This window comes from Physeter macrocephalus, chromosome 13 (assembly GCF_002837175.3).
Source record: "Physeter macrocephalus isolate SW-GA chromosome 13, ASM283717v5, whole genome shotgun sequence".
In the NCBI taxonomy this organism is placed as follows: Eukaryota; Metazoa; Chordata; class Mammalia; order Artiodactyla; family Physeteridae; genus Physeter; species Physeter macrocephalus.
This window is the reverse complement of record NC_041226.1, coordinates 19,687,676-19,703,118: the sequence shown is the minus strand read 5'-3', so window position 1 is coordinate 19,703,118 and position 15,443 is coordinate 19,687,676. Positions and strand designations below refer to the sequence as shown.

The 15,443-nt window shown below is 34.4% G+C and overlaps 2 protein-coding genes across 8 annotated transcripts in view; one reads left to right on the top strand and one right to left on the bottom strand.

Moving 5' to 3' along the window:
* RB1 (RB transcriptional corepressor 1) overlaps positions 1-15,443 on the top strand; it is a 133,852-nt gene that overhangs the window by 86,180 nt on the left and 32,229 nt on the right. The window lies entirely within an intron of this gene.
* On the bottom strand, positions 2,613-4,459 carry LPAR6 (lysophosphatidic acid receptor 6). Its single transcript, XM_007113034.2, has one exon. The coding sequence runs from the start codon at positions 3,930-3,932 to the stop codon at positions 2,898-2,900; it is 1,035 nt and encodes a 344-aa protein (XP_007113096.1). The 5' UTR covers positions 3,933-4,459; the 3' UTR covers positions 2,613-2,897.

Below are 15,443 nucleotides of genomic sequence, written 5' to 3'. Positions count from 1 at the left end.
AAATAAATAAATAAATAAAATAAAATTTCCCTTAGGATTACGTTAAGATTCATCCACTAGGAAGCACTATTTATAAAAGCTTATATATAAAAGCTCATTCACAACTAAGAGCACCCAGGTCACATCTTCCCTCATTTGTGACATCTGCGGTTGGATTTGGCATGCAGGCGTTAAAAAGTTTGGGTGTTGGGAGATAGTTAAGATTCTGCAAGGCGATAGTAACAATACATTGACAAAAGACCAGGTACCTGGTTCATCAGAGGTCCAAAATTGCAGTTGCTTCAGATTCTTGCTAGCTGCATACCAGTCATAAATTAAATGTTTCTCAATTGGGTATATGAAATTTGCTGATGTTCAATTTTCTATTCTATGTTCCTCAAGTGAGTGACTGATTCTTTAAATATCAATTCTATAATTAAGATTTATACCTCAAATTTACTTTTGGTATTTCAAATGTAGAATATGAAGACAAAACTCCTTGATAAAGTAGTGTCTTAAGTTCCTTTTAATGTATGGATATAATACCTATATTTTCATACAATGTTTTGGTAAACTAGCTACTTGGTTGATATTTTCTTAGAAAAGATCATTTCTAAGTTCAGAACCAATCATTAGGATGCTGGAAAGCTGTTTTCCACACCTCGAAACTTTTTTCGTCTTCTTTTCCTTTGAGGGAAGTTAATATGGAAAGGAAGATTAGATAAATCATCTACTCTTTTATAAAGATGTTAAAAACGTGGGCACAGTGTCTGCGGGAGGGAGGGGGTTGTATTGTCACTCTAAGGAAACAAAAAGTGAATTCTCAGAGTTCCATAAATACAGGTTTTCTGGGTAAAGGGGAAAGAGAAACCCTTCTAAATGTATAATTTACTTTAAAGTGCAGTGCTATCAGAGGAAAATAACTTTAGTACCCTTTCTGTCCCTGTAGTTAAGATTTACCCAGGATTTGAAGTTCTGGATGAGAAAACTAATATTTATCTGTTATGTATTTCTTTGTGAAGAATCTTATAAAACTTTGACTCATCTTCCTGTTGACAAGCGGGCAACAAAAATTTCTCCAGTGAGCACAGTTATAACAACTATCTGATGACTATTTTGCTTGTATTTTATAATAGCATCCATGCTTTGAGATCTTGCTTACAGATATTTAAGCCGAGAAAAGTTCTGAGAAATCTGTTACAAACTCACTGCCCCTTTCTTCCACATCATTAAGTTGTTAGTTGCTTTCCAACTCAAAAATATATGTTTAGAGTCCTTAATGTATTTGTTTTTTCTGAAGAATATCAAATAAAGGCACTTCAGCATCAATTGAAGAAAACATGTTTACAACATATATACTTCTCTTGGGATATAAAGAACTATGCTTAATTTCTTCACTAGTTTTTTTTTTTTTAAGGATTTATTTTGCTTTAGGTTTATCTAAAGGAAGTTATAGCTCTCTAAAGAAAATCCCCCACTGTTATTTTTTTGAAAACAGGTTTGCTATTTAGCTTACTTACTGTAATTTATTTGAAGTCATTGCAGCTCAAATCCAGAGAACAGCAAAAATCAAATTTAAATCTTTAAAACAGAGAGTGTTTGTCCAAAGTTGTATTCAGGACTTGAAAGATTGAAAATGTAAAAATCAAATACGTTGAATGCTAAATTTAATTATATGTCTTTCTTCTCAAGTAAAAAGAATATTTTTTTAGCTAACTTTGGAAAACTGCTTGAATTTGAAAAAAAAGATGTGTTGGAAAATGAAAAAGTTTCAGTGTAATTGGTGCTTTATATCTAAATTATAGCTCAAAGCAATACTTTTTTTATGTTTAGTGAAATGAAAATGTAATTGTACTTAGTTGTTTGGCCCTTCAGCTTTGCTGCTTTTTATGGAAGGCACTATGTCCTTACTTCATAAATTATTTTGACATACAGTAACATTTTGCCTACTTTAAATAATATATTCAGCTATTCAGTGGCTTCAGTGCTCAAAAGATATATATTGATCACTTTCTAAGTGCCAAGTATTATAGTTTACTATCTAGGTTGCTTCTCTGATCTAAAATACTTAAAATACAAGTTATTTATTGTGACATAAATATACCTTTAAAGTGTACCTGTAATAGTATTTTTTTTTAATTTACTTAGCAAAATAACATTTTGTTAGTTTCCTCCTTCTCAGTTTTTGGGGCATATATCATTTTTAAATTGGCTGCTGTTAAATGCAGAAAATGGATCAAAAGAGTAATTTTAAAACACTATACTGTGTGGATAGCATCTGCTTTTTATGAATTGCATACAAAGACAAAATCCTAAATATTATCTCTGAGTGTGACTGCTTGAGAGCCTCAAATAGTGTCAGTATGTCATTCTACAGAACACTACATTCTTTACTGTTTTTTGAAAAATACTGTAAAAATGCTTATTGAATATTTCAAATTACTCTTTCTCATTTATGTTGTTATAGTTTAAGAAACATGATTAGTAGTTGCAGTTCAGATTGAAATCAAAATTAGATATATGCTGAATAAACGTATTAAACACTTAAATGAAACTTTTAATATTTGTTAATTATCCAGTATCAAATTACTAAGACATTCAAAGACCATACAGATGGTCACCACATGACTTACATCATAGTTACTTTTAGAGTTTGAACAACTTTAGGGATTTTTTTTCTTTTTTAATGAAGAGGAAGGTATAAATCAAAATGGCTCAGAAAAATAAAATGGAGTATATACAAGAGTAGAATACATTTTAATGCTTAACACATCAAATACATTTTTTTAAAACTAAAAATTTTAAAATGTCCACATGTTTATTTTGTTTCAGAGGTGGAGAAATAGTTGTCCAAGAAAACACTTTTCACAGTTGAAGGAACTTGGAGGTTCTGTCCCAGTGGTTTTATTTAAGGCAGCTTATATTGTAGATTCGTTGTCAAATATCTTATTTTTTAGGGTCTGTAGGTTATGTTGAATAAAGTTCTCTGTGCCTTGAACTTCAGAGAATCTGGAGTCGCTTCTCCTGGTAGACCAGTTTTTCATTTTTATTGAATTCTGAATCGTGTCTGACGTGAAGTAGTAAACTATAGGGTCAAAGCAACAGTTTAAAACAGCAATGCAGAGAGTGATTGGGTACATGGTCCTTACCGCTGTTGCTGCTGAGCAATTAACAAACGTCTGTGTTCTCATAAGAGAATATAAAATAAGGTTGATGTTGTAAGGCACGAAACAGAAACAGAATATGACCAAATGTACAAAAATCATTCTTAAAACCTTAGTTTTGTTTATTTTGCTTCTACTTAATGTAAGAGGTTTATTTAAAGTTCTTAGCACCATACTAGAACAAGTTACGTTTAAAATTAGAGGAATAAAAAATCCCACTATTTCGATGAAAATTACAATCCTTGAGAGATATGTTTTCCATGTGGCTTCTGGGAAATTTTCAAAGCAGGCTTCTGAGGTATTGTTACCCTGAGAGTGGGTAGACTGAAAAAAAACTGCTGGTGCACTTCCTCCCATCACAGTTAACCATACAGCAATGCAAACGACTTTTGCATTTCGTTTGGTTCTTAGAGTCTTTGACTTAAATGGGTAGACGATTGCCAGAAATCGGTCGGCACTAATACAGGTTAAGAACAGAATGCTTCCGTACATGTTGGTATAAAACAGCATCACTGAAATTTTACAAAGTAAATCTCCAAATGGCCAATTCCGTGTTGCAAAGTAAAATATCCTGAAGGGTAAAGTAAAAACGAAAAGCAAGTCTGACATTGCCAAGTTAATCATATATGTTGTTGTTTCATTTCGCACTTTGAGAGTGCAGATGAAAATGTATATGGCAACACAGTTGGATATTAACCCAAGCACAAACACCATACTAAACATGCACCCGTACAAAGTGTACTTAAAGGAGTCATCGTAGACGCAGTGGGAGCTGTTATTGCTTACCATTATAAAGGCACGTCCAGTTTACAGTGTTGAAGTCCTTTGGTCAGCTGCAGTCTCCTTTAGTATTCAGACTGTGACCCCTTTATAACCTCCAGTGTATTTGCAAATCCTTTAGATCTTTGCGTGATTTTATAAATATTTCTTTTTCCTCCAAAAGAGACATGAAATTTGTTGCTGTAAAGTTTCCACTTGGTTCTTCAATAAGAAAATATTTTCATTTTCAAATCTCCAGAAAATCCGTGATTCCAGGGCTACGTTTAAAAAACGCAGTCAGTGAAGCCAACCCATTGGATTATAAATTTTAAATAAAAGCTGTGTTCTGAGATGGAAGAAAACTACTCGTCTGGTAAACTTCTGTTTCAGTTGCTAAGATGAATATTCCAAAATGGAAGTTTCTTTATGCTCCAGAATGTTTAAGCTAAAGTTAGCAATCTTATTTTGCTTTTCAACGCAAAGTTTCAGAGACTTAAACATTCCCAGTTCGGTCTCATTTACTTCTTGCTCCTTCTAAATGAAGTTTTCGTTTTCCGTATTCCTGCAGTGGATCCCAGATGGTGGTAAGCAGAGGAGTCTTTCAAAGGTTCCGAAATAAATTCCTGAGCGTGTTAGCTCTTGCTGAATCAAGGCCTTTTCCTCAGTTGCCAGCTGTATTGTGAGATGGGCTTTCTCTGAAGAGAAAAAGAAAGGCGTGCTAGATTTGTAATATGACATCACAGGAAGAAGAGGCTGGACTTGGACAAAGAAAGGTTTCAGCCCAGTTTGTTTGCAGTTCCTTTAATCTGATAACGTGTCTGCTGGGAATACACCTCGGAGGCTTGCAAAGGGCCACTGACTGTTTAGCTGAGCAGTCTGCCCATTACCTCTTTTTATGCAGAAATGCCTCTGGAATGTTGGCCACCTCTCAGGGAGTTTTCTTTCTTTTCTTTTTTTTTTCTTTTTATTCTTTCTTTCATTTTGGTAGTAGTAATTGAAAGAGGACAAAAATCAGTATGTGATTGCTTTTGTGTTTGGGATATGACTTTTTTTTGGAACTAAAATGTGTATGTGTATTTATAAACTGAAATTGTTGGTGATATCTTAATATGACATTTTAAAAATCTGTTTAGTAAAAGAGAGAAATTGAATCTTTAGTTATAAAAAGGATTTGAGTTGAGAGACCAAGTTTTGCCACTCTTGGCTTCTGTTTTCCATAATTGCTCCTCAAGATTTAATTTAATTCTCATGATTGTGAGTGGCTCCAATGCTGGATCTCCTTACTTTTTGATAAACAATTTTCTCACATTCTTACCTCTTTCCTATAAAATTAAATTAATATTTTATAGCACTTACAATTTTTTAAATCACTTCCACCAAAGAATAAATTTTATTTTATTTTTTAATAAATTTATTTATTTATTTATTTTTGGCCGTGTTGGGTCTTCATTGCTGCGAGCAGGCTTTCTCTAGTTGCGGCGAGCAGGGAGCTACTCTTCATCACAGTGCGCGTGCTTCTCATTGTGGTGGCTTCTCTTGTTGCAGAGCATGGGCTCTAGGCACGCGGGCTTCAGTAGTTGCAGCAGGCGGGCTCAGTAGTTGTTGCGCATGGGCTCAGTAGTTGCAGCTCGCGGGCTCTAGAGCACAGACTCAGTGGTTGTGGTGCATGGGCTTAGTTGCTGTGCAGCATGTGGGATCTTCCCGGACCAGGGCTCGAATCCATGTCTCCTGCATTAGCAGGCAGATCAAAGAATAAATTTTAAAATGTTTATGTTTGGTGTGGTATTAATCTTACAGAACAAAATTGTGTCTTTTTAAACAAAAATTTTTTTCCCTAAATTCACTGAAATAAATTTTGGAAAATAAAAGTTATACTACTTGGCTAAATTTTAGGTTTGGAATTTTAATTCCCTCCAGCCCTCCCTTTACCCCTCTTAATATGACATTAACTATGTATTGGAATATGGGTCAGATTTTGTTTTCATTTAAAAGCTCATGTGAGTAGTTTCTCTCTATATATTTAAAGTATACTCATTTTTTAAAGCCCGAAGAAATCAGAAGAAAGTATGTGTGGGAAAGGGATAGTTGAATGTAGATGTTATTTCCTCAGGGATTGAGGATATCACAACCTGTGGACACATACATGTTTCTTTTATTTTAAATTACCATTTTTCAGAAAAGGCTATATCCATTTGTGGTTTACTGTTATTATTTTCTAGTTTGGTTTTATTTGGGCTGAAGCCCTTTCGGGTATCAATTAAGGAAATTTGAGAAATTTAAGAGCAATTTATTTTTCTTTCATAAATTACTTAGCTAATTTAAAACTAATATTTTTCAGTAACATGTTTTGTGCTGATTTTGTACCTTTTTAATTTCGGCTTCACTCTCATGGTTAGCAACTTTTGTTGTTTGTTGATGAATCCCCCCTGAATTATAATCTATTTTTGTTGTTTTGAGTAGGAAATTTACCTATAATCAAGTGACACAAAAAAATATGAGTATTACTTACAACCAAGAAACTTAAAACCTTAAAGGGCTGAATTTCTTTGTATCACGTTGGTATGGAAAAGAGGTAGTGTGTGTTCATGTAAGAAGACAGGTGGAAATCTAGAGTGAACAGTAATGAAGAGAGTAGTTAATGAGCTTGTGTTCTCACTGGAGAAAAATTTCTGCTATAGTTTCTCAGTAATTGACTTTCAGATTGATAATCTCTTCTCTAGTCATCATTAAATAATGAAATTTAAGCAGTTATATGCCCTGACTTCGTTTACTTTTACCTTCATTTTGAATATGGCATTGTACCATAAAATGTACTAATTCTACTTTGGAATATTCTTCCACATATTGATGATGTCATTCACTTGACTTAATACTCACTTAACTGTTCATTTGTAGTTTTTTCATGTTTGAGTTACTGGTGCTTAAAAATAGAGAGATCACAGTTCATTGAATTAAACTTTTTGTTATTATCAGTATATTAGTATATGTTTGTATTTCCAGTTTTACACAATGCTCGACCCTTAGTGGATACTCACATGTTTGCTGAGGCATGAATTATACTGATAAACTGGAATTTTATTGAGAGTTGTTTCTACTGAGGAAGAGCAATAGCAGAAGGGCTGTGTGTTTTAACAGGAAGAAGATCATTGAATGCTAGATTTTTCAAGACATTTAATTTGACTTCTAATTAAGGAGCCAAAGTGAAATTAGATACCTTTAAAATTCCTTAGGTTAAGATCTGAGAATCGTAGAGTAACTACTTACAAAAGGGAGTTAAATGAGTCCAAGGACTCGAGGATATTAAATGAATCCAAGGACTCGAGGATATTTAATAGTTGCTTTTGTATTTGATAGAGACCAAACCAGTTTAGTGTGAGATTTGTTTACTTCTAAAAGTTAAGTCTGGGAATCAGTTGGTTTCTTGAATAAGTTTTTTTAGGGGGTGAAATAACTACAGCTGATTTGAAATTTGATGAATCTCATTATATAACTCATCACTTTACAGATTTTTATTACATCAAGAAGCCAGGTCAATAACCAGCTAGCCTATAAAGTACATGTTTTATTCATCACTATAGTAATGGTATAGTTGTGTTTTAGTTGTGTAACTAATTTTTTTTGTTATCAGTTTGAGAGAGAGTATTCTGTTAACTATTATAAGTTTAAGGATTTGAGTAACTTCTGAGTTCTTATCTAAATTTCTGCTACAGCTGTGGCTTTGGGAAGGCAAGAAATCTGACTTTTTCATACCTGATTGAAAATAGGTTTTGGTCTGTCATATAGAGTGAAGTAAGTCAGAAAGAAAAACATATACTGTATGCTAACACATATATGTGGAATCTAAAAAAAAAAAAGTGGTTCTGAAGAACCTAGGGGCAGGACAGGAATAAAGATGCAGATGTAGAGAATGGACTTGAGGACACAGGGAGTGGGAAGGGTAAGCTGGGACAAAGTGAGAGAGTGGCATGGACATATATACACTACCAAATGTAAAATAGCTAGTGGGAAGCAGCCACGTAGCACAGGGAGATCAGCTTGGTGCTTTGTGACCACCTAGAGGGGTGGGATAGGGAGGGTGGGAGGGAGATGCAAGAGGGAGGGGATATGGGGATATATGTATATGTATGGCTGATTCACTTGGATATAAAGCAGAAACTAACACACCATTGTAAAGCAATTATACTCCAATAAAGATGTTAAAAAAAATAAATAAAACATGGGCAATTTTGCATCAAACAAAACAAAACAAAACAAAATAGGCTTTGTTGAACACCCGTTATAAACAAATAATGTGTAAAGTGGGCTCCTCAGCCATTCTTCCTTTCTATTCTTTTTCATATTGGTTATTTCTAGCCTTGATAGTAATACCAGTTTTATCTTGTCCCTTTTTTATTCTCTCTGCTATCTTTTTAGACTAACCCTGTTACTCTTGTCTGTATAGTTGTTATGGTGTCTTACCTTGTCTTACTTCTAGTCCCACCAGTTTCCCCTGCCAGACAGACACAGATCAAGTCATGAATGAATCAACTATTTATTGATTTATACCCTTCTTGCTTCCAAAAAGGATTTAAAGCAGATTATAATTTTAAAACTGTCCAAACTGACGGAACTAAATATTTAAGATTTTTATTTTATAGAAATTTTACCTACATTTAAGAAGTTTAAAAAGAAAGTCAGTGTGGAACAGTTAAAGTTTTTAAATGTGAGAAATGTGAGGAAAATTATTCTAAATATTATTCATATCCATTATCCTAAAAATTATTCATTTTGAATGTAATAAATGTTTGCAAAAAGCAATAAATAAAAATCTTAAAACACAAATTCATTAACACATTAGTGAAAGGATAAAAGCCAGTACAACATGGGCAAGAGAACGGTGGGAGGAGCAGTGTGAGAAGGGCAGAAAAATCTAGGCTAAGGGGAACTGCTGCATTTGACACAAGGCAGAAAAGGGAAATATAGTAGATTATGTAGTTTTCATTTAATGAAAGAAAATGTTCCATGTTGTCAAGGGAAAATCTTTGCTTTATCTCAGAAATACATTGTGAATCTTTACACATGAACCACAGCAGATTGTGTTCTAATGGTAGAACGTGTGCCATTTCTTGTTGGCCCTCAATTTAGGAAAAGCACCCAATGTCAAATTGTGGTTCTGGGAAAATGTATTCTTTGTTGGAAGATTAAGATAGTCCAAATATATGCGGTAGTTTGGTTTATGCTGAAGCAAATTTGACAATATAGTGCAAAGGATCTCACCTGATGACCTTAAAATCACTGAAACTCCTGTTGTATACATTCTCCTGGGGACAGGTCTTGTGGCTTTGATTAGATTCTCAAACAAGAATATGACTAAGAACAGGTAAGAAACCACAGTCTAAAGAAATGAAGGATTAGCAAATCCTGTAGGCTATTCCACTGAAGTATCTGTAAATCAGAAATATTTTGAAAGTTTTTTTCTATGAATAGCCTAAAAGGAATCTTAAACTATTAGTTGCTAATGTAGATTCTTTATAAATGCAGTTAAGATGTGTGTATGTAGGCAATTAAATGTTAATCTGTGTATTTATTTATTTATTTAATTTTTGGGGTTATTCTGTCCTTTTTACTTTTTCTTTTTAATTAATTTATTTTATTTATTTATATTTGGCTGCATTGGGTCTTCGTTGCTATGCGTGGTCTTTCTCTAGTTGCGGCGAGCAGGGGCTACTCTTTGTTGCAGTGCGCGGGCTTCTCATTGCAGTGGCTTCTCTTGTTGTGGAGCATGGCCTCTAGGTGCACGGGCTTCAGTAGTTGTGGCATGCAGGCTCAGTAGTTGTGGCTTGCGGGCTCTAGAGCGCAGGCTCAGTAGTTGTGGCGCACGGGCTTAGTTGCTCCATAGCATGTGGGATCTTCCCAGACCAGGGCTTGAACCCGTGTCCCCTGCATTGGCAGATGGATTCTTAACCACTGCGCCACCAGGGAAGTCCTCTATTTTTATTTTAAATAGGAAAGTAAGAAAGTGTTGTGTTAAGAGCAGAAGCAGAGAATCAGAGAAGCTTAATAGGCATTCACTTGACCTTTCTAGGATTCTAGCTTCTTGGCTGTACAGCGAGGGAGTTGGACTGTTCAAAGGTGCTTTCCTGTTTGTATATCTGATTCCAATTCTTTGAATGCTTAAGCTTTTAGGTTGGGTTTTTTCACTCTTAGGTATAACAAATCAAGAAGTCACTTTTCATTCTTTATGTTTAAGGATTTCTAATTTTGAAACCAGTTTGTATATGTACAAGAATTATTCTTTGCTTAAGCCAGGAGTCTCATTGTATGAGAAGAACTTTGTTAATATTTTATCATGCTGTCAAGATTAAACATTAAAAAAAAAGCCCTTCCTTTATATTTCTATAGCATTCTTCTCTAAAAGACCTTTTTTTTCCAAAACACAAACAAGATACTATGTTCTTTTACTATAAACTGATCAAAGAGGAATTGTTCAAAACTTTAAAGTATTCTCTCATTAAAAGTTTTGATGGCCATAATTGGAGTTGTACCTAAAATAACATTGAGAATATGAGATATGCAAAAAAATTGGATGAGAAAGTATGTGAAATAAATATGTTCAAGTTTAAAAGAAAGTGTGGAACAGTGAAATTTTTAAATGTAAGAAAAATATTCTAAATTTATTTTATTCATTTTGAATGCAGCAGATGTTTGCCTTGATGAGAAGTGTTTCTTCAGGGCCTTTTTCCATCTCAAATTTATACCTATGAAAACAGTTTTCTCATTTTGGATTTTTCTCAAGCCTGTTAATGATAAATTTTCTATTTAGATATAGAAACAAAACTTTCTCAGCTTGAGAAAATATTTATAATTTATCTTGATAGAATATGTTTATTTTATATAAAAAGATCTTTTAGCCTAACAGGAAAACTTATTAAATTCTAGACAAACTTAGTATTACTATATTGATACCATTTGAAAATGATTTACCTTTCTGTCATTACTGCAAACACTTAACACTTTATGTTACTCTTTACTGGAGCATGAGTCATCTGCCCATCAAAGCGTTGAATCAGCTTGTAGGGTTGGGTAGGAGTAGAAGAAAGATTTAAAAGGTAATGGATAATGGTTTATAGCAAAGTAAAAGTGCGCGGGAATGATGGTCGTAGCAGGTTCAAGCAAAGAGCTAAAGGAAATTAAGAGAAGCAGGAATGTGGTATAAGACTTAAAACTTGAGTAAGCATGTTTATCACTGTCAGCACTTGAGTTGTCCCTTCCTCCTTTTTTCCTGTCTCTTCCTGCTCCCCATTCCTTCATCTGCCCCTCTTAAAATCTTATCCCATTTTTCTGTGGAGACCTTTCAATCTCATCAATTCCTTTTCTGTACTTCCACAGTACTTAGTTAAAATGTCTCACTTGTAAGATATATTCATGCAATCAGTTAGGGTAAAAAACAAAGAAATAATTGCAATACAGCTAACAATATATGTTTGTACAGCAAGGAGATGAGAGTCAACCAAGTCAATTAAAAGGTCTTCAGAGCAGAGGATGTCTAGAGAAGGCAAGCCTTTAAAGCTGAATAAAAGTTTCCAATTTCAAGTCTTAAAGACTAGAGCTGTGCCTGGTAATAATGTCAGTATAGTCCCACTAGTATAGTCATGTCTTTCTCAACCAAAAACACAAAAAATGATTTGAGTGACTATCTCCTCAATTCTCTCAAGGATGCCTCATAACTAGTTTCACTCTAAATTCCTAGAAGAGGAATGAATATATACATTTGATTAAATTTCTTTTTTTCCTTTTTTTTTTTTTTTTTTTTTTTAACAAGTGACAGATTTTTAAGATCTAGTTCCGTGAACACTATTGCAAATACATTTAAAAGCAGAAACACATCTGACTTTAAGCATTTATGTAGATGTTTTGCTTTTAACCCAGCCAGAATTCAAAGAAGATTGACTCTTTAACAGATATTAATACCCAAAGGCATATGGAAGAATTAATCAGTAGGATTCTAAGCCACTAGTAGTCCATTCCCAGAACAAAATTTCCATGATCACTTCTTTTTATTGGTTTTGCCAGTGTGTTCATTTTAATCAACTGATTTCACGCTCTTGGAAATTCTGAGGATTTCCTATCAATGCCAGATGTTACCAGTGCTGCCTCAGAAAGGTTACAAACAAAGCCGGGAAGGACTGACTCTACAAAAGGGCCCCCTTTAAAGCCAAGTCTTTTGTTGTTCTTGTTTTTAGCTACACAGACGTAGACTGTTTCAGGCTAACAAAAAAAAAAAAAAATAGCTGGCTTGTTGTCCTGGTTAAATGGATAGGTAAATAGGATAAGCACATTTAAGTTATTTTTCCTGCTTATGTTATCTTTATCTTTGGTATGCTGATATTTATTTGTTTATTCAAGAGCAAATATTTACTGAGTGCCAACTGTGTGCCAAGTGCTCTTCTAGGTGATAGATGTATAGCAGCAAATGAAACAGAATTCCTGAGCTTATATTTTATTTTGGAGAGACAGGCAATCAATAAACAAGCAGTTATACAGTTGGCCATATGGTGATAAGTTCTCTGAAGAAAAATACATTCAGGAGGAAAAAGGAGGTATTCTATACAGCGAGTTCTAGGAAGGGCCTGTTGATAAGGGGACACTTGAAGAAAGACTTGAAAGAAGTGAAGGAATAAATCATGTGGGTATCTCAGAGAATTAACCTTTAACTGTTAAACAGTCTTATAAAAGGCTCTTCTCAATCTGTATTTCCAGCCTCATCTTCCATCACTTCACTCACCAGGTTCACGTCCCGAAGATTTTCGTGGCAATTGGAAATCTCTAAATAGTATTTCAATTTGATAAAATTCCGCATGTCTGTTTCTGATTTTTGTTTTGCATGACACATCATAAACTGGGAGTTTTGTTTTGTTTTGGTTTTGGCTACTTGACAGTGTTCTTCAAGCTGAATACTTCTAGGAAACTTACTATCTTAAATTAAAAGGATCCCCAGGTCAATAGCTGCATTTCAAGTCAGATCCCACCCTGACTTCTGTGTCCCTGTGCAATTATTAGGTTTGTCTTTTTCTCTTGATGTTTTGGCTAGTACCGTATTACCTCAAGGGACTGAATTTTCTTCTGCTGAGTTCAGTTTCCCAATAGCAGTGACATCTGACAGCCTATATTAACTTGTTGATACAACTGCCAGTTAAAAAATGTCACTTGCCACCAGGTTCTACAAGAATTAAGTCCTTAGCCACTGTAGTTGTTGACCTTTATCACCCCCTGAAAGGAGTTCAGGGCAGAATGAGGCACTCTGTGCTCTGGGAAAACTGGCAGAACAGTTTTATCTAACAGATACTTAGATATTTTCAGGGGAAATTTTTTATGAACCTGGATTCTTGCATCTTTCCATACTTAGAAAAACACTGAAACCATTAACTAAGATATGTGCTCCTCATGACTAGCAGCAACCTTCTACCAAAATGTGTGCTTGGTTGCAAGTACCACCTTCGCCAAAATCACATATATACTGACCTCTCCCCTTACCTCTTCAGAACAGTTTCTCAGAGCTGAGGGGTTATCTCCTGGCCTATAGTCGTCAGTAAGACACTGAATAAACTTGACTCACAGCTTTTACATCGTACCTTTGTGTTTTTGTTTGTTGTGGGTTTTTTTGGTTTTATTTTGAAGTAGACACGACTAGGTTAGCTTTCTTTACTTCTGTTAATTATCTATCCTACATCTGGTTGAATGGACATCTAGGACCTTAAAGGTAGTTCTATCCCACTTGTCTTTTTTCCTTGATAACATGGTATCCTAAGTTTGGATCTACCTTCAGATTCTTGTCACCATGTCTGTCCTTCATAGAGCCAACTCTTGGCCTTACTCTCATTTTCTGACATATGACCATTATCCAGCCCTACTCGTACCTGGAACCATGACCAGTTTTCTCTTGACTCCACTCCATTACTTTCTAAGCACATGTGACATCATTCCATGAGCTTTGTTTTTAAAATTTTTTTTTAGGAATAAATTTTTTATTTATATTGTAGGGGAGATATTATTAAGGCTCTTAAAGAGCAATAATAAGAGAACTAGAATAAAATTAGCAGTAAAAAAGATAATATAACTCTACTATAATAAATCAGCTGTTTATAATTTTCCAGACTAAAAAACTTTTTAAATTGAGATACAATTGACATATAACATTAGTTTTGGGTGTACAACATAATGATTCAATATTTGTATATATTGTGAAATGGTCACCACAATAAGTCTGATTAACATTCATCACCATACATAGTTATGATTTTTTTCTTGTGATGAGAACATTTTTAATCTTTTAGCAACTTTCAAATATGCACTACAGTGTTATTAACTGTAGTCACTGTGCTGTATCTTACATCCATGACTTATTTATTTTATTACTAGAAGTTTGTACTTTTTGACCCCCTTCACCCTTTTTGCCCACCCTCCGCCCCCTGCCTCTGGCAACCCTCAATCTATTCTCTGTGTCTACAAGCTTTCTTTTTTTTTAACCCACATATAAGTGAGGTTGTACTGTACCGTCATCCCTTGGTGTCTGCAGGGGATTGGCTCCAGGATCCCTGCAGATACCAAAATCTGTGGATGCTCAAGTCCCTTATATAAAATGGCATAGCCCAATCAGCCGTTTACATCCATAGGTTCCACCTCCCACAATATGGAAGGCCAACTCTATTTATCTTCGTCTGACTTATTTTACTTAGCTTAATGCCCTCAACTAAGAGACACCTGGCAGCCTGACCTGGGGACAGTGTGCAGATTCACATAACCACCATCATAGACAAGATACTGAACAGTTGCATCATAGAAGGAAATACATTTACTCACATCTCTCTAGCCCCACTATGCGTGTCCTAACCTCTGGCCACTATTATTCTGCCCTTTATTTCTAAAATTTTGTTATTTCAAAATATTATATAAATGAAATCAAATAGGATTATCTTTCTTCTCAGCCAAATTCTCTGGAGATTCATTTAAGATACTACATGTATCAATAGTTCATACCTTTTTGTTGCTGACTAATATTTCATAGTACAAACGTACTACAGTTTCTTTAATCATACACATATTGAAGAATATTTTTGACTATCACAAGTAAAGCTGCCATAAACATGTGTGTACAGGTTTTATATAAGCATGAGTTTTCATTATTCTGGGATAAATGCTCAAAGAGTGCAATTGTAGTCATGTGGTTATTGTGTTTTATTTTGTGAGACTGCCAGATATTTTCCAGAGTGGTTGTACCATTTTGAATTTCCATCAGCAATATATGGGTGAGCCAGTTTCTCTGCATCCTTGCCATTGTTTGGGGTTGCCACTGTTTTTTCTTTTAGCCATTCTGATTATGTGAGGATAGTTCATTGAGGTTATAATTTACATTGCCTATCAGGATGATGGCTAATGTTATTGAATATCTTCTTCTGTTTACTTGTGATCTGTATTTCCTCTCTGGTGAAATGTCTTTTCATGTCTTTGCCCGTTTTCTAATTGGATTGTTTGTGGTTTTTTTTTTTTTTTTTTTTTTTTTTT

What these genes read in the sequence shown, in the direction of transcription:
- LPAR6 (XM_007113034.2), bottom strand. Translation starts at nt 3,932, where the DNA reads ATGGTAAGCAATAACAGCTCCCACTGCGTCTACGATGACTCCTTTAAG.